This window comes from Ailuropoda melanoleuca, chromosome 5 (genome assembly GCF_002007445.2).
Source record: "Ailuropoda melanoleuca isolate Jingjing chromosome 5, ASM200744v2, whole genome shotgun sequence".
Classification (NCBI taxonomy): Eukaryota; Metazoa; Chordata; class Mammalia; order Carnivora; family Ursidae; genus Ailuropoda; species Ailuropoda melanoleuca.
Genome location: NC_048222.1, coordinates 63,637,723 through 63,663,333, shown reverse-complemented (window position 1 = coordinate 63,663,333; position 25,611 = coordinate 63,637,723). Strand labels below are relative to the sequence as shown.

At 37.9% G+C, this 25,611-nt stretch overlaps 1 protein-coding gene and 1 non-coding gene across 3 annotated transcripts in view; one reads left to right on the top strand and one right to left on the bottom strand.

Annotated features, from left to right (window-relative positions):
- Positions 1-25,611, bottom strand: part of INO80 (INO80 complex ATPase subunit) — a 122,534-nt gene that overhangs the window by 81,737 nt on the left and 15,186 nt on the right. For both annotated transcript variants that reach the window (XM_034661138.1, XM_034661139.1), the window contains exons 2-7: positions 11,906-12,091; positions 11,509-11,678; positions 11,349-11,416; positions 9,383-9,550; positions 4,339-4,459; positions 3,027-3,241 (exon numbers count right to left, since the gene is read on the bottom strand). In XM_034661138.1, the coding sequence (XP_034517029.1) occupies positions 3,027-3,241; positions 4,339-4,459; positions 9,383-9,550; positions 11,349-11,416; positions 11,509-11,678; positions 11,906-12,048 (885 nt within the window). In that variant the 5' untranslated portion in view covers positions 12,049-12,091. The remainder of the gene's footprint in view (positions 1-3,026; positions 3,242-4,338; positions 4,460-9,382; positions 9,551-11,348; positions 11,417-11,508; positions 11,679-11,905; positions 12,092-25,611) is intronic.
- TRNAK-CUU lies at positions 5,804-5,876 on the top strand. Its single transcript has one exon. It is a non-coding gene; the product is annotated as a tRNA-Lys (tRNA).

Here is a 25,611-nt window from a genome sequence, read left to right as displayed (position 1 = left end):
GTTTCTTTTGCAATTAAAAATAATGCTGTGGGGCACCTGGCTGGCTCAGTAGAGCTTGCTACTCTGGATTTTGGGATTGTGAGTTCGAGCTCCACGTTGGGTATAGAAATTATAAATAAATAAATTTTAAAATAGCAACAATAATGCTGCAATGAGTAACTCCGTTTACATGTATTTTTGTATTGCTAGAGATTTAGCCTCAGGATAATTCCTAGAAGCGGAAATGCTGGTTTGAAAGGTAAGTGCATATGGAGATCGTTAAGTATTGCCAACTTGCCCTCCAGAAGAGTTCTGTCAAATTTGCATTCCTAGCAGCAATGTATGAAAGTGTCCGTTTCCTCATAGCCTCCTTGACAGAATGTGTTACCATATTTAAAAATTTTTGCCACTGTGGTTAAGTACAAAATGGTATCTAGGTATTATTTTAATTTGGATTACTCCAATTACGAGAGACTTTAAACCTTTTTAATGTTTGAAGGCCAATTTTTTTAAAAAAAAGATTTTACTTATTTGAGAGAGAGAGCACAGCAGGGGGAGCAGCAGGCAGAGGGAGAGGGAGAAGCAGGCTTTCCGCTGAGCGGGGAGCCCAATGTGAAGCTCAATCCCAGGACCCTGGGATCATAATGCGAGCCAAAGGTAGCCACTTAACTGACTGAGCCACCCAGGTCCCCAAGGGCTATTTTTATACTTCCTTTGTGAATTTCTATTCATGTCATTTTGTCTACTGAATCTGTGGTCCTTTGGCCCTCAATTTTTTTCATTACATACATTTATTGAGATTTTTATAATTTAAAAAATTTCTCCAGCTTTACTGAGATACAGTTGTCATACAACATTGCAAATGCAAGGTGTACAACATGTTGATTTGATACATTTCAGAATGATTACCACCATAGCATTAGCTGACACCTCCATCCTGTCACGATTGTTTTTTGTAGTGTACGTAATATAGTATGACAGTTCTGTGTCTTTAGATGAATTTATACATGCAGGTTACTGCCATCCTAATTACAACATGAAACATCCCCATCACAATAAGTTTGCTTAGTGCCTCTTTCCACTCAATTCCACCACAAGGGCACTTCTGTGTCTTTTTTCTTTCACGGAGCATGTTTTTGAAATGCATCCATATCGTGTAGATCTCATATCTGTCTCTTGTACAGGAATCATTCGAAATCGTTACAATATGAGACCTTTTGTGTCTGGTTTCTCTCATTAAGTTCTTTGTGGAGATGAAGAACCAAAAGAATTAGCAGTGAAGCTCGTGGAAAGAATTTGAGATTCCATAACGGGACAAACGGAGTAGATGTTAGGATCTTGCCAGCAGACAAAATGGACTATTTTGTGGCCAAAAGAGTGGTCTGGGAGAGCCTTAAAATTGGAGCATATGCTGAGTTGGAAGGAACGTATTGGATGATCTGTATAAAACAGGGAAGCAGGGTAGGCACCATTGGGGGATGCTGGAGGTGCATCCATGTTTCTTTTGGAAGAGCTGGTCTGGACCTTCCACCACAGCTCATTGCTGTTGTTTGGCTTTCTTGAGTTTTGCTCTACGCTTCTTGAACCAAACCTGAAGTACTGTAGGATGTATCTCCAGTGTTGAAGCCACTTCTTTCTTAAGGCTGGGAGCAGGGTAAGGGTTTTTCCTGAACAAGAATTCCAAATCTGCCAAGTGTTTCTCAGTGAACATTGTTCATTTCCTTTGTGAATGCTTCTGGTGTTTTCCTTTAAACCTGCATTTGCTGCTGCAGGCTCAGAAGTTCCAAGCATAGTCGGTGATGACTAAAATTCCTCTCACAAAGTTACTTTTAGGAAGGTCTCCTGTGCCTAACATCCTGAGATCTAGCTGTGTCCCCATGCTCTGGTCCTGTGTCAAAAGTGTCCCTCAATTTTTAAGAGGTTTTTTATATATTAGTGATAATAGCCCTTTGACTGTGATACACAAAGTAACTTTTCCCGCTTTGTCAGTTGTCTTTTGTCATGAAAAAATTTATTTGTATTTAGTCAAATTTACCAATGTTTTCTTTCATTGTCTCCGGGTCACATATAGAAACTTTTCCTATGACAAGATTAAATAGGACTGTAATAGCCTTCTTCTAGTCTTTGTATGGTTTCATTTTTTATGTTGAGAACCCTAATACCTTCAGAGTATATGAGTGAGAAACATCTAATTTTATTTTTTTCCAAATGGCTACCTATTTGTTCCAGCATAATTTATTAAAAAGTGCATTAGTCTATTCTACTGTTCTATTTGCCTATTCATGTGGCAGTACTATGTTGTTTTAATTACAAAGGGTTATCGTATATTTTAAAGTTTGATGGTGCTTTTTCAGTGTTTTTCCAGCAATTCTTACACACTGACTTTTTCCTTGAGGTTAGTTTCAACTTTTCTAAATTCAGAAAATAGCCTGTTCATTTTTCTATTAGGATCGCACACAATTTATAAGGCTATTAACTAAGTTAAATGCAAACAACTGGTGAGTAACTGAATAAAGGGTATATGGACATTCCTCTAACAATTCCTGAAATTTTCAAACTGGAAGTTATATCAAAATAAAATATTATCAAAACCAAACAAATTAAAAGAGCAAAAAGAATGCTTATATATCTTTCTCTTACATCATTCACATTTTTTTCCCAATGCCTGTGATTACCCAGTAACATCCAAATATTATAGATTGTCCAAGAAACATAACTCTACCATTTCATTTTAACTTCCTCTATTATCACCTATCAATTTGCTGTCAGATCTCTACTGCTATAAGTAAGAAAACTGCTTTCCTTTCTCAAAGAAGTTTCCCTCCATTTTTTGGACAAGGAACATCATATAACAACTGTCTTGTAAATTTTGATCAAAATCTAAGGAAACAGTTGACTGACAAGAGTATTCTTCAACAAGATCTTAATTCCAAGAAATCAGTTTCCTTTCTGAACACTGCAAAGGTATCTAGCTCTCACAGCTCCTCTTTAGAGGGCAGGGAGACAAAATATTCTTGCCAACCCCTATGCTGGAGGCATTCACGTACCTTTGGTAGTTCCTTTTTCACAATGCTGAGCCATACTTTCCTGCGACGAGCATTAAGCTGCTCAATGGATAAGTGCTTCTTCTTGGTGCCAGGAGGAGGTGCATCATGAGAGAACTTGGCAAAGACTTTGGTCTGGTGGTGGTGGCAACGAGGAGATTCTTCAGAGGAAAGTTCTTCATCCCTTCGCCTTTTTTTCTTCACTTTTTTCAACTTGGCTACAAAGGAAACAGACACTGAGAATCTTGCATTTCTGCCCATCCACAGAAAACAGCCACAAACAACCTCGCTTTCAGACAGTTCAAGGTTCTCTCTCCTCATTCCACCTGAGGCTGGCAATGTTTATCTCTTTATCTATTCAGGACTATGAATATTCCAAGAGGAAGATCTTACTACCTTGGAAAAGAAAACTGGATACTCCCTATGTTTACATGAAAGAGAAACACAAAATAAAATCTAAAAACTGAATTTCCGTTGAACCCAACAACAGGAAGGGACACTTACAAAGTACCACGAACTCAAGTAATGGCCAAGAGAAAGGAAACATTTCTACTTGGCGGCAATGTAAGGTGATTAAGGAAAAATAACAAAGAAAGAAAAAAACGAGCTGATGGGACATCATGACCTATGAAGAGAAAATCATACATGGAATAAAAAAACTAATTTGGGGGTGAGAGTGTGGAGGATGAAAAAATAGAGATAAACTAGCAGATGTGGGAGAAAGGGAAGAAGGCTGAAAAGAAAATCTGAGTAGAGTTCATACCTTCAGGGGAATAAAATCTGTCTTGTACAGATAGTTTAAAACTTTCCCTTCCTACTTCCTTCCTGATTTCCAGCTGTTTGGAGCTCAGTAAGGGAGGAAAACACACTTCCTGGCAAACATGCAAACAAACACTACACAAGATTATCAAGCGGTGATCTATTTAAAAGTTCCACATACAGCAACAATTATGACTTATTCCCAAGACTTCAGGTTGTTCTTCGTACTTCCCTGTGCATAACCAACTTCTTCCTCTCCCAGAACATTTTCAACATTTGGAAGAGTGTGCAGAAGACAAAAGGAATAAACTAATTGGCTTAAACCTTTGGCTAGGAATCCATAGTCCTTACGTCTTTATAATGCTAGAAAAGATCATAAACCAAATATGAAATAAGGTTAACAATACATATTACTTAGATAGGGAAGACTAGGGTTTTTCAGATAAAGCAAGTTTCTAATACATGGATTATGTTCAAAGTCCAAACGTACCAAAAGGCTACGCACAACCCTGAAACTAAGAATGAGTAAATATAGAAAGCAGGTCAGTATGCTCACCTTTAAGTTTCTTTTCCTCTTTGAATCTCTTTTTTTTAGGTCCAAGTAGGTGCCGTTGTTGCTCATAGAAAGGGTCGTATGTGGACAGCAGGCCTGCACTGTAGTATTGGTACTGCTGCAACTGAAGCAGGCAAAGACAGGGAGACTTACAAGGGCTTGTCTGTGTTCTAAGCCTGCCTTCAAATCATCTTCACCACAAAAAGCTGAGCCAGAGAAAAACCATACATCCTAAATATGGTGTTCATCCCACAAAAAGACCAATAAAGATTTAGTATCTCAAGGTGAATTATTTCCTTACTTCAAAACAAAATGGGTTCATCAGCTATGTATATGGTAAATTGCTGAAAATAAGAAAAACGCTTCATGCTTCTGAATTTCCACCAGACTATTTGTTTGGAACTGACACATATTTGAGAGATACAATTAACTGCAGAAAGGGCTCTGCATGGAAGTCATCAATAAAAAATAAACCATACTGGGGCGCCTGGGTGGCACAGCGGTTAAGCGTCTGCCTTCAGCTCAGGGCATGATCCCAGCATTATGGGATCGAGCCCCGCATCAGGCTCCTCCACTAAGAGCCTACTTCTTCCTCTCCCACTCCCCCTGCTTGTGTTCCCTCTCTCGCTGGCTGTCTCTCTCTCTGTCAAATAAATAAATAAAATCTTTAAAAAAAAAAAAAAAGAAATAAACCATATTTCTTTTACCAATAGGTCCTCAGATTTAATAAGGTTTTGATACCTGTTATTCTGGCTTTTGGTCTTCTACCTGGTTCAGATAGTCACTAGCCATCCCAATTCTCCTATCTTTCAAGTCTTTTCACTCTTTATATCTCCCGCTAATAGAGATTGACAATATTATGGATAATGCCTACATTGTCAGATTCCTAACATATGAATGATCGATTTTTTTTTTCTGTCCAGGCAGAGATTCTTTCAAACACTGCATTTAAACTGACCCCCAAAGCTCACATTGATTTTCTCTCTTATTACTAATGGATAAATATGAATATAAAATTAAACAGTCCACTGTTGAATCTCTTTCCTAGATTACAGCCAGTTCAAGAACCGAAACTAGGACAGAAGATTGACATGGAGAACTATCACGAGGTCCCCTGTCAATGGTCAAAATTATATGAGCATTCTTTGAGCTATATAGTTAAGATCTATGAACTTTCCCATATATGTTTTACTTCAATCTAAAAAAAAGACCAAGTATTACAATCCCTACCAAAGTATCAACAGCATTTTTCACAGAACTAAAAGAAACAACACTAAAATCTGTATGGAACCACAAAAGACCCCAAGTAGCCAAAGCAATCTTGAGAAAGAAAAACAAAGCTGGAAGTACCACAGTTTCAGATTTCAAGGTATAATACAAAGCTGCAGTGACCAAAACAGTACAGTGCCGGTGCAGAAATAGACACATTGATCTGTGGAACAGAACAGAGAACCCAGAAATAAGAGACGCCTAGCTGGCTCAGTTGGTAGAGCATGTGACTCTTGATCTCAGTGTCATGAGTTCAAGCCCCATGTTGGGCATAGAGCTTACTTAAAAATAAATAAATAAATAAAAATAAAATTTCAACACAGAACAGAGAACTCAGAAATAAACCCATGCTTATATAGCCAATTAATCTATGTCAAAGAAGGCAAGAATATAAAATGGGGAAAAGATAGTCTCTTCAATAAATGGTGCTGGGGAAACTGGACCTACCAAATACACGGGAATGAAACTGGACCACTTTCTACCACCACAAACAAAATGGATTAAAAACCTAAATTTGAGACCTAAAACCATAAAAATCTTAGAAGAGAGACAGTAATTTCTCTGACATGAGCCATAGCAACATTTTTCTAGATATGTCTCCTAAGGCAAGGGAAACAAAAGCAAAAATAAACTACTGGGGGCGCCTGGGTGGCACAGTGGTTGAGCTTCTGCCTTCGGCTCAGGGCGTGAACCCGGTGTTATGGGATCGAGCCCCGCATCAGGCTCCTCCGCTATGAGCCTGCTTCTTCCTCTCCCACTGCCCCTGCTTGTGTTCCCTCTCTCGCTGGCTGTCTCTCTCTCTGTCAAATAAATAAATAAAATCTTTAAAAAAAATAAATAAATAAAAAGCTTTTCGTACAGTGAAAGAAACCATCAACAAAACAAAAAGGCAACCTACAGAATGGGACAGGATATTTGCAAATTATATATTCAATAAGGGGTTAATATCCAAAATACGTTAAGAACTTGTAAAACTCAACAACAAAAAACAAACAAGATGATTAAAAAAATAGGCAGAGTACCTAAATAGACACTTTCCCAAAAGACATCCAGATGGCCAAAAGACATATGGAAAGATGCTCGACATCACTAATCATCAGGAAAATGCAAATCAACTACAACAAGATATCGCCTTACACCTGTCAGAATGGCTAGTGTCAAAAACACAAGAAATAACAGGTGTTGGTGAGGATGTAGAGGAAAAGGAATCCTCATGCACTATTGGTGGGAATGCAAATTGGTACAGCCACTCTTGAAAACAGTATGGAGGTTCATCAAAAAATTAAAAGTAGACAAATCATATCCAATAATTCCACTACCGGGTATCTACCCAAAGAAAATAAAAAGACTAATTCAAAGAGGTATGTGCGGAGCGCCTGGGTGGCTCAGTCGGTTAGCCAGCTGCCTTCGGCTCAGGTCATGATCACAGGGTTCTGGGATCGAGGCCCACACTGGGCTCCTTGTTCGGTGGGGTGCCTGCATCTCTCTCTGACTGCCGCTCCCCCTGCTTGTGCTCTCTGACAAATAAATAAAATGTTAAAAAAAGAGAGAGAGAGAGAGAGAGATACATGCACTCATATTTACCGCAGCATTATTTACAACAGACAAGATACAGAAGCCACCTAAGTGTCTACTGACTGGTGAATGAATAAAAATGTGGCACACGTGTGCGTGCATGCACACACACGTACGCATGTATATGAGCTCCTCCCACTTGTGACAACATGGATGAACCTACAGGGTATTGTGCTCAGTGAAATAAGTCAGATTGAAAAAGACAAATACCACATGATTTCACTCATATGCAGAATCTAAAAAACAAACAAAAAGCAGAATCAGACCTGAAGAACAAACTTGATGGCTATCAAGAGGGGAAGAGGGTGACGGGGGTTGAGCAAAATGGAAGAAAGGGGGGGGCGCCTGGGTGGCACAGCGGTTGAGCGTCTGCCTTCGGCTCAGGGCGTGATCCCGGCGTTATGGGATCGAGCCCCACATCAGGCTCCTCCGCTATGAGCCCTGCTTGTTCCTCTCCCACTCCCCCTGCTTGTGTTCCCTCTCTCGCTGGCTGTCTCTATCTCTGTCGAATAAATAAATAAAATAAAATTAAAAAAAAAAAATGGAAGAAAGGGAGTGGGAGATACAGGCTTCCAGTTATGGAATGAGTAAATCATTGGAATAAAAGGCACAGCACAAGGAATACAGTCAATATTATAATAGTGTTATATGGTGACAGATCATAGCTATACTTGTGAGCACAATATAATGTATAGAGGTGTTAAATCACTTATGTTGTATAAGTGAAACTAATTATTTTATGTCAACTACACTAAAAAAAAAAAGACCAACTATTTCAAGTACCAAATGCCTAGCACTGTACTTTAAGAAGGAACTCTAAGTCAAAAATAGTCAGATATCTTACTATTTACTACTTCTGCATGTTTATAAACTTCACCATTTATATACACATGTCTGTCTATCTATCTATCTATCTATCTATCTATCTATCTATCTATCTATGTATGTATGTATATTTTTTTCCCCTAGAGAGAGAGAGACCTCAAATGGGGAGGTGAGGGGCGGGGTGGACAGAGGGAGAGGGAGAGGCAGAATCTTAAGCAGACTCCATGCCCAGTGCAGAGCCTGACCCAGGGATCGATCTCACAACCCTAAGATCATGACCTGAGCCAAAATCAAGAGTCGGATGCTTAACTGACTGAGCCAGCCAGGTGCCCCAAATCTTTAGCATATTATTCAAAGCTTTCTGAACTAACTTCGAATGTTAATCAATTGTTAAAAAGAATTTTGGTCTTCCAATAGGCTATTGCTCATCATGTTCAAAGCACCACACTTCTGACAAAAATCAGGTGGCTTTGGTAACAATATTCAAATAGTTGTCACTTAAAACTATCATCAAACTAATGTTAGTATGTAAAGAAAAGGAGTTTTTTCAAGATAGGGACACTTTCCAAAGAGCAAGGGCAATAAAACAGGAACCCCCAGAATTTAAAATGGTGCAGCCACTTTGGAAAATAGCCTGGCAGTTCCTCAAAAAGGATAAGCACACAGTTACCATATGACCCACTGATTCCTCTTATAGGTATATACAAAAGAGAAATGAAAACAAATGTCCACACTGAAACTTGTACACAAATCTTCACGGCAGCATTATTCGTAACAGTCAAAAGCAGAAACAACTCACTACTCATAGCTACCATTTGTAAAAGCCAAAAAGCAGAACAATCCAATTAATTCATTAAGTGATACATGGATAGTAAAATGCAGTATGTCTGCACAATGGCATATTACTTGGCAATAAAAAGGAGTGAGGTACTGATACACATTACAACATGAATGAACCTTGAAAACATGCTAAGTGAGAAGATGGACATAAAGGACCACATGTTGTTCCATTTGCATGAAATGTCTAGAACAGGCACATTTATAGTGCTGAGTGGCTTCCTAGGACTGAGGGGAATGGAAAAAAATGAAAGACAATAGCTAAGGGGAGTAGGGTTTCTTTTTGGAGTGAGAAAACATTCTGGAATCATATAGTGATGATAGTTACATATCTCTATGAATATACTAAAAAACACAGAACTGTACACTTTAGAAGGCCATTTTTGGTATGTGAAATATATTTCAATAAAGCTTGTATTAGAACCTCCACTACCACCATCTAAATATAAAGGTGAAATGACATGCCTCCAATGAATGTTAACAAAAGGCTAAATTAAATACCCAGTGCAAAGGTCTGAGATTTCCCCTGAAACTCTCTTACCTCCTTGTCTTTGCTATACTTATTCTGGTGAAGTTTCTTATACTTGTGCAGTCGCAACATGTTATGAAGTTCTTCTCTGCTGAGGTGGAGTTCTTCCTCTTCTTCTTCTTCTTCATTGTCTTCACTCTGAGAATCTGCCTCACTGGACTCATCACTTAGCAGAATGCTCTGCAAATGGGAGGAAATGGGAATGGAATCTGTCACTATGGAGCAAGAACTTCTATAACCCAAGCATCTTTTCCCAACACAAGGACAAAAACAGCTGGAAGACAGTCACTCCAGTTTCCCAATTCATGTGGAAAAGAAAAGGATACCAACTGAACCTAGTAGGCATGAATTCAAGAGCACTAACATATGGAAATGCTATAAACAGCAACGAAGCTAGATTTCACTAAGTACTTAACAAATATATGTAGGGTATTTTAACTGTCAAATGCTTAAGGCAAAAAACTAAAACAAAAATACAAAAAAACAAAAACCCAAAAACCCACAACCTTTAGGGTATACAGGAATATAGAAAGCAAGCCAGCCGTGATAGCTAATAAAGGAGAAACAACCCAAAAAATCATTAATTGATTTCGTTATTAACCAAATAATGAAGTATTATTTAGCCATAAAAAGGAATGGAGTACTGATACGTGCCACATGAACAAAACTGAAAACTATGCTAAGCGAAAGAAGCCAGGCACAGAAGGCCACATATTATATGATTCCATTTATATGAAATGTCCAGGATAGGCAAATCCGTGCGAAAACAGATTAGTGACTGCCAGGAGCGATGGGAAGTGACCACTAATAACCACAGAGTTTCTTTTTGGAGTGATGAAAATGTTCTGGAATTAGTTGTGATGGCTGCACACAACTTTACTACAATACGCACTTTAAAAGGGTAGATTTTATGGCATGTGAATTGTATCTCAATTTTTAAAAATGTGATGGCTAAACAAAGATTTCTGCATTGCCAACAGCTTAAAGCCTCACTGATATGAATCAAATTAGGCCTTTTATACACAAACCTTTTAAAGGACTTCATGATTATAATGAAAGAGTACCTTTAAATTACTTTGAGCTCTTCACAAGAAAAGAAAGCAATAGAGAAATAATTAGTTTTAACAGAAGAAACACTAACCTTAACTCAGCTGGGCCAATGACAGTACTCTTGTAAGACTGTAAACAAGAGTCTACCATTTCCTTGCCTATAAACACTCACGGAAAATATAGAAACACTCTATATTGCCTATAAACACTGAACACAAATTTACTAGGGCAAAATACAAATTCTTTAACATGGTGTACAAGGCCCTACATAATCAGGCTCTCTAACGTCATCTTCTACCATCCCCTTTCATTGTGCTCCAGCTATACTAGCCTTCTTTCTCCTCCAAACATATTGAATTGCTTCCTTTCTCAAGAATTTTGCAGTTATGTTCCTTCTGATTGAAATGCTCTTATCTTAAACATTCACATAGTTCTGATCATTCAGAAACCAGCTGAAATGTTACCTCTTTAAAGAAGCCATTTTTATTTTTTTGTTTATAGACTTACTCACTGCCTCCCCCCATCTGAATGGAAGCTCTACAGTACGGGAACCCTGTCTGTCTACAATAGTATCTGGAGGTAGGATATACTCAATCAACATCTCAACAACTCAAGAACTAATGAAAAGGACACTAATAATCCTGATTACAATGTGAGCCAGGGATGGCAAGGATCTTACCTATTTTTTTACTCCTTTGCTCTGCACAGTGCTTTATACTCAAAAATGTTTGCTAAAATGAACTTCACTGAGGCCTCTAGATTTTCCTCTATAATCTCTTCAGAAAAAAAAAAAAAAACCCACACCCACAGTAGAAGATTCACATCTAGAAAAATATCCACTAATGTGTCAGAATGAGTCAATAACCTTCCCTTCTATTTGTAATTTTAGTAGGTTATTTGAATTATAAACATTTGCCTTATCTCTTACCTTTAGCCACTTTCTGCTTTTCTTCAACTTAGAGAAGTTATATAAATTCCCTTTGTCAGATTTTGATTCTGTGTAAAGAAACATAAAGAACAACAAAAATGAAAGGAAGACTGCCCCAAGAGAACTGATAGCTCACAGAGGGATCTCACACCACACTGACCTGACTGTAGAACTCCATTCAGCGAGTATGTGTTTAACATTCCAGAACTGCCTGCTCCAGAAGTTTCTCCAAGCAATGAATTTGGAGGTTCTTCCTTAACTTGTATTAAGGGATCCCCAGACTGGGGCAATAAAGGATTACTGTCATCCAGTCCATCTTCACTTTCATCACTATAAATTGAAGAATAAATCTACAATCACAGCTAATCCAGCAAAATACTACACGGTTAGCAGACAGAAGAAATTGATCCTTTAAATAAAGTTGACTGTGTTCTATTGAAAGAAGGAAGAAAAAAAACCAACATACCAAAAATCAGAAAATACTTTAACCCTAAAACCAGAGATAATGGGAATCAGAAAGTGGTCAAACATTATATTGGGAATATGTAACTGCATACCTAGAAATATTCCTGTTGAAGATGGCTGATGTCTGTCGCAAGAAATGGTCCAACCGGAGGGCCCTCTCCAAGTACTGAAGATAGAGGGGCTTTGCCAGCTCAGTGCAGCCGCCATCGTCCCCGGCACCCAACTCCGAGGCCATAGAACAAATCTGTCTTCATGCACAAGGGTCTCCGACTTCTCGGCTGAAGAATGGAGATGAAGCAGTGAAAGACAGAATACAATTTATTCTCCCTTTATTTTGCCTGCTTACTATCAATGTGAAGAGAAATCAGACCTTCTAGAACACAAGTCAAGAAGACAGCAGTCTATAGAAAGATCATAATAAAGTTCTTGTTAGGCACTTTTTTCTAATGCAAAGGCAGAAGTTAAAAGAATGAGGAGAACATCAAAATATAGAAATACTGTCATATGTCACAACAAAAATTCATATTATACTTTTTTGAAAGAGTACCTTAAAATTTACACCCACTTACCTTTTGTCCTACAATTAACAATTAGTCACAATCATCTAAATCTACACCACAAGCTCTCTTGTACACCTCATAGAGGAACACTTGCTCTCAGCATCACCTTCAAAACAGCTGCTTCTTCCTTTTCCATTTTGTATTTATATTTGTACATTATGTATGAGATATCCCACTTACAAGGGAAGAGAGATATTGTCAGAGTATTTTACTTACTTGTAAACATTCTTTAAAGTGTAAAATAAAGAAATGATTTAGAAAACTGGACCAAAGAGAGTGTGAGAGTGAGAAGCAAAGGTATAAAGCCTGAGCATTTTCTTTGCTACCTTATGGTGTCAAAGGAAATCATAACACCTTTGAGCGTCTTCTCTTTTTATTACAGTTTTTAAAAGTTTCCTATATAATCTTTCTTCTTAAGGACATGTTAAAAATTCTACTCTAGTTGATGTACAGAGTGACCATAATCTCCCCAGCAGGCTTCCTTTTCTTTTTCAGAAACTGACAAGCTAATTCTTAAATTTATATGGAAATGCAAAGAAATAAAAATAGCCAAAATAATTTTGAAAAAGAAGGTGGTTCAGGGTGCCTGGGTGGCTCAGCTGCTTAAGTGTTTGCCTTCAGCTCAGGTCATAATCCCAGGGTCCTAGGATGGAGCCTCAGGTCAAGCTCCCTGCTCATCGGGGAGCCTGCTTCTCCCTCTCGCTTTGACCCCCACTCATGCTCTCGCTCTCTCAAATAAATAAATAAAATCTTAAAAAAAAAAAAAAACAACTGAAGAGGGTTGAATAACTTATATTTCCTGATTTTATTTATTTTTTGAAAAGCTTTTATTTATTTATTTGAGTGAAAGAGAGAGAGAGAGAGCAAGAGAGAGAGAGAACACAAGCATGGGGAGAGGCACAGGGAGAGGGAGAAGCAGACACCCCACTGAGCAGAGAGCCCGATATGGGGATCCTTCCCAGGACTCCAGGATCATGACCTGAGCTGAAGGCAGACATTTAATCAACTGAGCCATCCAGGTACCCCCACTTCCTGATTTTAAAACATATTATAAAGCCACAGTAACCAGGTCAGTGTGATAGTGGCATAAGGATAACCACACAGACCAACAGAACAGACCTGAGAATCCAGAAATAAACCCTTACAGGGGTGTCCGGCTGGCTCAGTTGGTAGAGCATGTGACTCTCGATCTCAGGGTCTTGAGTTCAGGTCCCACACTGGGCATAGAGCTGACTTTAAAAAAAGAAAAAAAAATATTTGGGGTAAAAAAAAAACAAAAAAAACAAACCAGGGGTACCTGGGTGGCTCAGCTGGTTGAACGTCTGACACCTGATTTCTCCTCAGGTCATGATATCAAGTCATCAGATCAAGCCCCATGTCAGACTCTGTGTTCAGCACAATCTGATTGAGATTCGCTCTCTCCCTCTCCCTCTGCCCCCCCACCTCACCCTGACTCGGGCTTGCACGCTCTCACTCTAAAATAAATAAATAAATCTTTATGGGACGCCTGGGTGGCTCAGTTAAGCAGTTGCCTTTGGCTCAGGTCATGATCCCAGGACCCTAGGACTGAGTCCCGCATGGGGCTCTCTGCTCAGCAGGGAGTCACAGTCTGCTTCTCCCTCTGCCTGCCACTCCCCCTGCTTGTGCTATCTTGCTTGCTCGCTGGATCAGATAAATAAAATCTTTATAAATAAATCAATAAATAAATCTTTAAAAACAAACAAAAATCCCTTACACTTATAGTCAATTTTCAATGAAGGTGCCAAGGCAATTCAATGGGAGAAAAGACAGTCTTTTCAACAAACTGTGTTGGACAACTGGATATTCACATACAAAAAGATTTAAACCTTTAAAAAAAACCTTACATCACATTATACATAAAAATTAACTCAAAATGGATCAGGGACTTAAGTGTAAAACCCCAAACTGTAAAACTTCTACAAGAAAACATAGAGGAAAATCTTCATGATCTTGGTTAAGCAAAAAGTCTTTGATATGACATCAAAACCACAATCCATTGGAAAAAAAAAAAAAAAACCACAACTGACAAATTAGGCCATGAAAATTTTAAACTTTTGTATTTAAGCAGTATTATTAAAAAGAGGAAAACAAGCCACAGACTAGAAGAAATTACCTCCAAGTTGTCTATCTGATAAAGGACTTGTATATAATATCTAATTATAAAATAAAAAAGTCATGGAGATGAAAAGTATAACAGAGAATATAGTCAATAATATAACAACAGTAACAGAAGGGGACTATGCTGAGTGGTGAGCACTGCGTAATGTATAGAACTGTCAAATCACTATGTTGTACACCTAAAACTAATATAACATTGTATATCAACTATACTTCAATTAATATTAAAAAAAAAATAATAGGGGTGACTGGGTAGCTCAGTCACTTAAGCATCTGCCTTCAGTTCAAGTCATGATCTCAGGGTCTTGGGATCAAGCCCCGCATGGGGCTCCCTGCTCAACAGCGAGTCTGCTTCTCCCTCTCTGTCTGTGCCTCCTCCCCACCCCCACTCATACTCTCTCTCAAATAAATAAATAAAATCTTTTAAAAAATAATAATAAAAAAGGGATACCCAACTTTTCTAACTATCCTCTAAAAAACACTTGCCTTCTCTACTTCAATCTTTTAAGGATAAAATGAAGTATATGTGAAAGGGCTTTATAAGAAATGCCAAAGTATTTTCAGTGTATGCTCACATATTCAAAGTTGGAAGGGGTCACAGAGATTATCCAGTCCAACTGGGTCATATTACAGATGAAGAAACTAAAAACCGGAAAGATTAAATAACGTGAGCTCTTTTGCAGAGCCAGGTCCCTAGTTCCTAAACCAGTGCTTCTTCAATCTCAGCAAACTGTCTCCCTAGACAGGATCTACCTCTTAAGTTGCTCAAGCGTATGCTTTGATCTTGTGAAGAACACAATCCCAAGAGCCAAATATTTTTAAAGCACCAATTCTACAGAATAAAGATCACTTAGTATTTGCATTATTTGAAATATCTGTCTAGAAACCATTCTTGCTCATTGAGGTGCAGGGTTTTATAAAAGAACAAATAGGATCTATGTTAAGCTAAACAGATTAGTCCTTAGTTCAAGGTCAATAAACGGCCAATATAAGCTGTCAATAATCATTGTTTTTTAACTGATTTGATTACAAAGACACTAAAGCAGAATAACATGTTAATAGTGGAATAGTCCTGCCTGAAGTTCAATTCAATACTGATGTAAAAATTAGTCTTGGAATTATTGAAGAGGATGCCGGCATTAATTTTTAGATTAAATAGGCAACACATTAATTTGTTTATAGTGTTATATGTTAGAAGAAAACCTTTTTGGGGGCACCTGGGTGGCTCAGTTGGTTAAGTAGCTGACTCTTGATTTCAGCTCGGATCGTATCAGGTCTTGGGATAGAGCCACACGTCAGGCTCCCAGCTTAGCGGGAGTCTGCTTGAGGACTTTCTCTCTCCCTCTCCCTCTGGCCCTCCCCTTGCTCACAATCTTTCTCTCTCTCTCTGAAATAAATTAGGGGGAAAAAAACCCTTTTGGACATTGGGTTGAATCTACGCTATGTCTACTCAAACAGAATCTCACTGGGAGAATTTAAGAAATAGAAGAACGGTGGCAAGGCTCATAAAGTTAAGATTTTTTTAACTGCTCAGATGGCAAAAATCTTCACTATATAACCTATTTCATCTAAACTTTGTATTAAGTGAATTATATAAGGAAGTATTACTAGGTTTCAATCGGGGGGGGGGGACACAGACTTGTATCCATAATACATAAATAACTCTATGACTCAGTAAAACGACAACTAAAAAATGGGCAAAAGACCTTTTACATTTTACCAAAGAAATACGAATGGCTAATAGGCATATGAAGATGCTCAACATCAAAAAATGCAAATTAAAATTACAGTGAGATACCACTTTACACTCACAAGAATGGCTATAATAAAAAAGAAAAATTATAACGATTTTTGAAACCCTCACACACTGCTGGTTAAAATGTAAACTACTATAGTCACTATAGAAAACAATTTGGCACTTTCTTAAAATTCTAAATATAAAGTTACCATATGACCTAGCACTTCCACTCCTGGTTATTTACTCAAGAGAAATAAAAACATATGTCCACCCAAAGCCTTTAATGTGAACACAGCAGCATTATTCACAAGCAAACAATCCAGGGGCACCTGGGTGCCCTAGCTGTTAAGCGTCTGCCTTTGGCTCAGGTCACAATCCTGGGGTCCTGGGGTCGAGCCCCACATCAGGCTCCCTGCTCAGCAGGAGGCCTGTCTCCCTCTCCCACTCCCTGCTTGTGTTCCCTCTCTATCTCTGTGTCAAATAAAGAAAGAAAATCTTAAAAAAAAAAAAAAGAAAGCAAAACAATCCAAACATTTATCAACTGGTGAATGGATAAACAAAATGTACACCCATACAACAGAGTATTATTAGTAATAAAAAGAAATAAACATGTTAATACATGAAACAACATGAATGGATCTCAAAAACGTTACGCTAAGTTAAAAAAAAAAAAAAGCCAGACACAAAAGACCACATATTGCATGATTCCATTTATATGAAATATCCAGAAAAGGAAATCTATAGTCAGAAAGTGGATTAGTGGTTGGCTAGGTGTACAAAGGTGGACTGACTGTAAATAGATACGAGACATCTTTTTAGGGAAGTTGGAAATGTTCTAAACGCACCCTGTATTGATGGTTGTACAATTCTGTAAGTTTGATAAAAATCACTGAATTGTACATATAAATGAGATAAATTTTATGAATTTAAAATAGTCTTTAGTAACGCAAAGAGAAAGAATGTTGAATTTTTTTTTTAAAGATTTTATTTATTTATTTATTCGACAGAGATAGAGACATAGCGGAGGAGCCTGATGTGGGGCTCGATCCCGTAACGCCGGGATCACGCCCTGAGCCGAAGGCAGACGCTTAACCGCTGTGCCACCCAGGCACCCCTAAATAAACAAAATCTTAAAAAAAAATAAAATAAATAATAAAAAAGGGAGAGTTGGGTCTGAAAAGGCTGAGAGAACCACTCTGTCTGATAAAGCACTGTTTATCAAAATGTATGAACAGAAGTCAAAATTGTTGACTGACACTTGCTTCTGGACACTCTCCATGTCTTTGACAACTTCTTCAACTACTTCTTTACCTCCTTAATGGAAATTTCTTTATTCTAAATGTGGAGTCCACCCAAGTTCTGTCATCCATTCTTACCCCTTAGTAAACCTCATCCACTACCAACTTGGATTAATACTGCTGTATGGCTGGGGCGCCTGGGTGGCTCAGTCGTTAAGCGCCTGCCTTCAGCTCAGGTCACGATCCCAGGGTTCTGGGACTGAGCCCCACAATGGGCTTCCTGCTCCGCTGGGAGCCTGCTTCTTCCTCTCCCACTCCCCCTGCTTGTGTTCCCTCTCTCGCTGGCTGTCTCTCTCTGTCAAATAAATAAATAAAATCTTAAAAAAAAAAAAAAAAGTACTGCTGTATGGCTGACTTTCTGGCCTCCATTTTAAAAGTACACAATCTACATTTCTTGATGCTTGGATATTCCACCCTTGATAGACAATTGACCCCTTCAAACTCAAAACTTTTCATCTGTCCCTACAGCAGCTAGTCCATCTGTCTTTCCTATTTACACAACAGTTAGTTATTCAGACTCAAAATCTATGCATCAGTTTTTACATTCTTCTCTACCTCTCTCTTTACACCCAAACGGTATCGATGTCTAGTCAATTCTTCTTTAGGGATGATGTCTAGAATCTGTCTTCTCTTATTATTAATGTTTTCATTTAGGTTCTTATCATATCACCCCTAAACTACTGCATCCTAATTTGGCTTCCCACCTCTATGTTCTTCTCACTATAATCTCAGTATTACCAAAACATCACTCTGATTACGTTGTTATCCCTCAACTGCTTTCCAACTTGCTTCCAAAATTCAATAAAGTCTAAATTCCTCTGCCTGAAATTCAAAGACCTTTATCATCTGGCTCCAAGTTACCTTTCCAATTTAATCTTTTACTATCCCCCCACACTCCAGATAAATTAAGAACACCCTGAAGATGTGTCTTAACTTCCTGTCAGACCCATCCTAATCTTTAAGTGAAGAGCTCTTTAAAATTCATCTGATCACAGGGTCATACTGCCAATTTCAAAAAATGAAAGGGCTATTAATATATGTTGTTAGAGCAATTCACCATTGATTGGCCTGGTCCATACCCTGAACTCTGGCTCTTTAATCCTGGTTATCCCCAACTGGACTTTGATCATACTTGAGCAGCCCTGATTACAGTTTGATATCCATGGTAAAGTGTCTGCTTCTGAATCACACCCACATACATCGTATTTCCCTACCTGTGTCCATGTGTGATAATGGACTGATTGCTTTGCACTCTCTAATTACTGCTATGTCTCTATGGAAGCTGTCTTGCCCTTGTCCTGTGAATGATGTTTCTGTAAGAAGTCTTACCAAGTTAAACCAAAATCCTTCAAAGACAAAATGAAACACCCCATTCCAGGAAATACTTTTAGATTATTCCTAGCTAAGGCTATTCTCTCTCTTCTTTGAAGTTCTAAATGGTTATTTATAGTAAGCCTAGCACTTATATGATCTTACAGTCTATTTACTGTATACATGCATGCCTTATCTCTCTTACTAAACTACACACTATTTGAGAAGCATCCCTATCTCATGAATCTAAATGGTTCTAATATTTACAAATAACCATATTAATCTGCTTTTTTATGCATAGCGTCAAAGGTCAAGGCTACAAACTCTAGTTCTAATGTTAGATCCTATATAAAGACAATCTATAGTCCATGACCATGGGGCTCTAGTTCTATCCTGGACACACGATTTGGGGATGAAAGCTTAAATGAAACAAATGAAAAGATACAAAATCAGGTAACAAAGTTAAGCAGAATGGGTGCGATCATCCATTATCCATACTTGCTGAACAGGAGAATGAATGTACTAAAAATCTTCTGGGCAATCCTACATAAAAACTGTGTATCAGACAAGCTTAAGATAAATACTGGGAGGTGAGAGGAGATCAAGGTGTTACTTCTAGACAAGAATCTGAAGGATACCTGCAGCAACTGCCAATTCTTACCCAAAGATAGGATTTTCATCTTCTTCCAAATGAAAAGCCTAACAAAAATTACTTGGAGAGAAAGCCACCCTATCTCTGGATGGAGAGAAACTAGGAAGCACTGCTCAAATTGTAGCCTAATCTAACAGTTTTAGTTTGGTTTAAAAAAAAATTTTTTTTTAAAGATTTTATTTATTTTATTTGAGAGAGAGAGAGAGACAGCCAGGGAGAGAGGGAACACAAGCAGGGGGAGTAGGAGAGGAAGAAGCAGGCTCCCAGCGGAAGAGCCTGATGGGCTCGATCCCAGATCCCAGAACTCCGGGATCACGCCCTGAGCCGAAGGCAGATGCTTAACGACTGAGCCACCCAGGCGCCCCATGTTTTTTATTTTTAAATAGAGTGGGGGTGACTTTTAATCTCTTTTCCTAACAGCAATGGTAAGGACGTGACAAATAATGACCCCCTCATAAAGTACTACAATTACAATGATGGCCATTAACAAGTATTTGTCCGAAGAACTACACATTTAACCTTTCCACACTTAACTCTACTTTCACTTCTGATTTCTCTTTATAGACACTGCCCAAAATTGGTTTCATACCAATCATTTATAGAAGCATTTCTCCAACTTTGCTTCTCTGAATACTAGCTCAAGATATTAACAAATGGGGGAGGGCCTCGGTGGCTCAGGTCATGAACCCAGGGTCCTGGGATGGAGGCCCTGCTCAGCCGGGAGCCTGCTTCTCCTTCTCCCTCTGCCTGCTGCTCCCTCTGCTTGTGCTCACTCACTTTCTGTCAAATAAATAAAAATAAAATCTTGAAAAAAAAGATACTAACAAATGTCCATTAATATGAAAAAATACAAAAGTCCATTAATGTTAGGCCTAAAATTTTTTCCTCTTCAATATGCTATGTACTCAGAGTCTCTCTCCAAAAGGAATTCCAAACTTACTTGACCATTTTTGTCAAAATACTATCAAAATAACTCAGAGAAGACCAGATAGGGCATCAGTGATTCAGTCAAATATCTAAAAAGAGTTTAATTATATATGCCCTTAAGAAGTAATTCTCTTTTTTAAAGAAATGCTTCTTTTTTTAAAAAAAAGATTTATTTATGTATTTATTTGACAATGAGAGAGACAGCTAGAGAAAGAGGGAACACAAGCAGGGGGAGTGGGAGAGGAAGAAGCAGGCTCCCAACGGAGGAGCCTGATGTGGGGCTCGATCCAATAACGCCAGGATCACACCCTGTGCCTAAGGCAGACGCTTAACGACTGAGCCACCCAGGCGCCCCTAAGAAATAATTCTTAAACTTACCAAGACTAATACAGAAAAGGCCAAAAGAAGGTACAGCTCTTACCAAAAAAAAAAAAAAAAAAAAGCTTTTAAAAAAAAAAGAGTACATTTTTTTTTAAGATTTTATTTATTTATTTGAGAGAGAGAGAAGGAGAGTGGGGGGGAGGGGCTGGAGAGAGGGAGAAGGCGGCTCCCTGCTCAGCAGGGAGCCCAATGCAGGACTCCATCCCAGGACCCTGAGATCATAACCTGAGTCGAAGGCAGATGCTTAACAGACTGAGCCCCTAGGGCATCCCCAAACTACGTAGCTCGAAATTATTTGTGGGACTAAGATAGCCTGTAGGAGTTATGGGCTCTAGCTTACACAAAAGGCCAAACCATTAAGGGAACAAAATAATTGAATTTCTCACCTCTGCTCCCCTGTAACTCAGACACTGTAGCCCAAACCCGTTATGACTGAATGTGATCTACCGAATCAGATCAACAGGTTACAATGATAATTTGCAGGACTATAGCACAAATAGCAGGATCAGGCCAAATCAATGAACTTCATAATTTTTTTTAAAGATTTTATTTATTTATTCGACAGAGATAGAGACAGCCAGTGAGAGAGGGAACACAAGCAGGGGGAATGGGAGAGGAAGAAGCAGGCTCATAGCGGAAGAGCCTGATGTGGGGCTCGATCCCATAACGCCGGGATCACGCCCTGAACCGAAGGCAGACACTTAACCGCTGTGCCACCCAGGCGCCCCGAACTTCATAATATTTTAACAGATGGAAATAAGACCAAAAAGAAGTGGGTAATTTTAACATAAATACTAGAGTAACATTTCATTCACTCAGCCATTCAATTGCTGAACTCTAAGCACAGTGCAGACAGAGGGTATTTCCTTCAGAGAATTCAGTTTCATAGAGGAGGTTAAGACTCAAACATAAATAACAATAAAAACCACACTTGGGAAGTCACTTAAAAGATGTACAGGTAAAGTGCCACGGAGTTCAGGAAAAAATGAATATTTATGAGTGTTAGACCATGTTAAATGTCATATAAGGAATCGGTCAATCCTACTGTCTACATTAGGTTATAAATATCTACATCTTTGATGAGGAAACAGCAGGTTAGGATATGGAAGATCCTTCTATGTATTTATGACCAAAAGAACAGAAAACAAGTAGTCTGATGATCATATAAAATTTAATGTCTCCAACTTCCCACCAAAAAAAAAGAAAGAAAAGAAAAAAAGAAAAGAAAAGAAAAAAAAAAGCCCAGACCAAATGGCTCCACTGGTGAATTTTATCAAACATTTAAAGCAGAATTAATACCAATGCTTCACAAACTTTTCCTGATCACAGAAGAAAGAACAATTGCCACACCATTCTATGTAGTGGGCATTACACCCTGATTCTGAAGCCACAAAAAGACATCACAAGAAAACTACAGGCTAATATCCCTTATAGAAACAAAAATCCTCAATAAAATATTAACAATTAAATCTAGCAACAGATAAAAAGAATTATACACCATTAACACGCACAATTTATCCTAGGAATGGAAGGTTTGTAGAACATCTGCAAATCAATGTACTATACCCACATTAACAGAACAAAGGGTGAAAACCACCTGAGCACCTCAATTAACACAGAAAAATAACTTGACAGAATCCAGCACCATTTCAAAATAAAAGCACTCAACAAACTAGAAGGGAACTCCCATAATCCGATAAAGGGCACTTACAAAACACTCACAACATCATTCTAATGGTGAAAGAATGCTATCCCCCTTAAAATCAGGAACATAAGGTTGTCTACTTTCATAACTCATATTCAAAACTGTACTTAAAGTTCTAGCCAGAGCAATTAGGAAAGCAAAACAAAACAAATTAAAATAAACATCACCCAGACTGGAAAGAGGTAAAGCTATTATTTATAGATTCTTATAGATAGATAGATAATCTGAAGGAATGCACTAAAAAATGATTATAACAAACAAGCTCAGTAATCCTGCAGGCTATAAGACCAATATACAAAAATCAATACTATTTCTATATACTAGCAATGAATAATCTGAAAATAAAATGAAGAAAATAATTCCATTTACAATAGCATCAAAAAGAACAAAATACAGAAAGAAGAAAAGAAAGAAAAAAGAAAAGAGAAAAGAAAAACTGACTTTGGAACAAATTTAATGAAAGTACTGCAAGACATATTTATACTGAAAACAGGACATTACTGAAAATAATTAAATGAGAAAACATTCTATGGTTCTTGGGTCAAATGATTAATATTATGAAGACCGTAATGGTACATAAATTAAATGTAACACCTAACAAAAGTCAAGCTGGCTTTTTTGCAGAAATAGACACGCTGATCCTAAAATTCATATGGGAGGGCAAGGGCCCTAGGATACCCAAAACAATCTTGACAATGAAGAACAAAGCTGGAGGGCTCAAACTCCCAATTTCAAAACTTACTACATAGCTGCATTAGTTTAGATGTGTGCTAGGACATAAGGCTAGACATATAGATCAATGGAACAGAACTGAGAGTCCAAAACATAAACCCTTAACTTTAGAGTCAACTGATTACCAACACGCCTATCAAGATAATTCAATTGCAAAAGAAGAGCCTTTTCAACAAATCATACTGTGACAACTAGACAGCCACATGCAAAAAAATGAAGTTGGATCTCTTCTTTATACACAAAAATGAACACTAAAGAGATCACAGAGGTAAATTTAAGAGCTAAAACTATAAAACTCTTAGAAGAAAACAGAGAGGTAAATCTTCATGACCTTGAATGAGGTAATGGTTTCTTAGATATTATACCAATAGCAAAAACAACAAAAGGTAAAATAGATATATTAGACTTCATCAAAATTAACTTTAGTGCTATAAACAAAGCTACAAGAAATTAACAACCAACACTTGGGAAGATAGATCTCCAAATCATATTATCTGATAAGGCTTTGATATCCTAAATGTATTTTTTAAACACTCTTAAAACTCAATAATAAAATGGCAAGTAACCAAATTTTTAAATGGCCAAAGAACCGAATAAACATTTCTCCAAAGGAGATATACCAATGGCTCATAAGCACATGAAAAGAAGTTTTAATAACATTACCTATAGGGAAATGTAAATCAAAAACACAATGAGATAATACTTAGCACCTACTAGTATAGATTTTAAGAAAGATAAGAAGAGCTGACAAGGATGTGGAGAAATTGGAACCCTCTTATACTGCTGGTGGAAACGTAAAATGGTGTGGCCATTTTGGAAAAGTTTGGCAGTTCCTCAAAAGGTGAAACATAAAGTTACCATATGTAACTTCTAGGTGTACCCAAGACAAACGGAAACGGAGTCCACAAAAAAAACTCAGACATGAATCTTCATAGCAACATTCACAACAGCCAAAAGATGGAAACAACCTAAATGTCCGCAAAGTGATGAATGGATAAAATGTGATATATCCACATAATTGAATATTTCTTGGTAACTGAAAGGGAACTAAATACTAACTGATGCTACAACATGGATGAGCCCTGAAAACATTATGCTAGGTAAATAAGCTACTCAACCAAGGCCTCATATCGTAATATACCATTTACAAGAAATAACCATAAAAAAGAAAACTCCACAGTAAGATCAGTGGTTGCATGGGGAAGGGGGGGAGGTGCAGACTGTGGCACTGCGCAGTGGCAGGATGGGAAGTGACTGCTAATGGGTAGGGCTTCCTTTTTGGGCTAATGGAAATGTTTTTAAACTTAAGACTGTGGTGGTGGTTGTAACTGTGGATATACTAAAGATAATGAATATACTAAAACCATATAGTTTTATTTTTTATTTATATTTTATTTTTATTTATTTATTTGACAGAAAGAGAGCATAAGCAGGGGGAGTTGCAGTCAGTGGGAGAGGGAGGAGCAGGCTCCCCTGCTGAGCAGGGAGCCCGATGCTGGGCTGGATCCTAGGACCCTGAGATCATGATATGAGCCAAAGAAAGACGCTTAACCAACTGACCCACCTAGGCGCTCCAACCATATATACTTTAAATAGGTGAATTCTACAGACTGGGAATTATATCTCAATAAACATGTTAAAAATGTATTATTTCTGCACAAGACAAAACAACAGAGATAAAAAGTAAATAAATTGTTAAAACGTTTACAAGTTTACCAATTTAAGTGTCATACAGACGGTTCTTAAAAATTTTGAGCAATACTATAAAACCTCTAAGAACACAGAACCTATCCAATAATTTTCTGCTTAAAGAGATTGTTACCAGTATATGTTAATTCATTGTATTTAAATAAAAAAGTGAAGATTATGGTAATTAATTGAATTTAAATGTTTAAAAAAGGAAAAAACAGAGATTGTTACTATTATCCCATTTACAGATGAGGAACCATGTTATTTACACATTTTAAGTAACTTGCTCAAGGCTGTACAATTTAACATGGAATGTGGATTTGAATCCAGATAATCTGACCCCCAAGCCCTCATCATTTTTTTTAAAGGCTTTATTTATTCATTTTGAGAGACAGTGAAAGAGATCACAAAGGGAGAGGAAGACGACGACTTGCCACTGAGTGGAGAGCTCCACGCGGGGCTCGATCCCAAGACCCCAAGATCATGACCTGAGCTGAAGGTAGACGCCTAACTGACTGAGCCAACCAGGCGCCCCCTCTTTTTTTTTTTTTAAGATTTTATTTATTTTTTGAGAGCGAGAGAGATCACGGAGAGAGAGAGAGAGCAGACTTGCCGCTGAGCAGAAGGAGAGCTTACCCCAAACCCTCATCTTTAACCGTTAACACC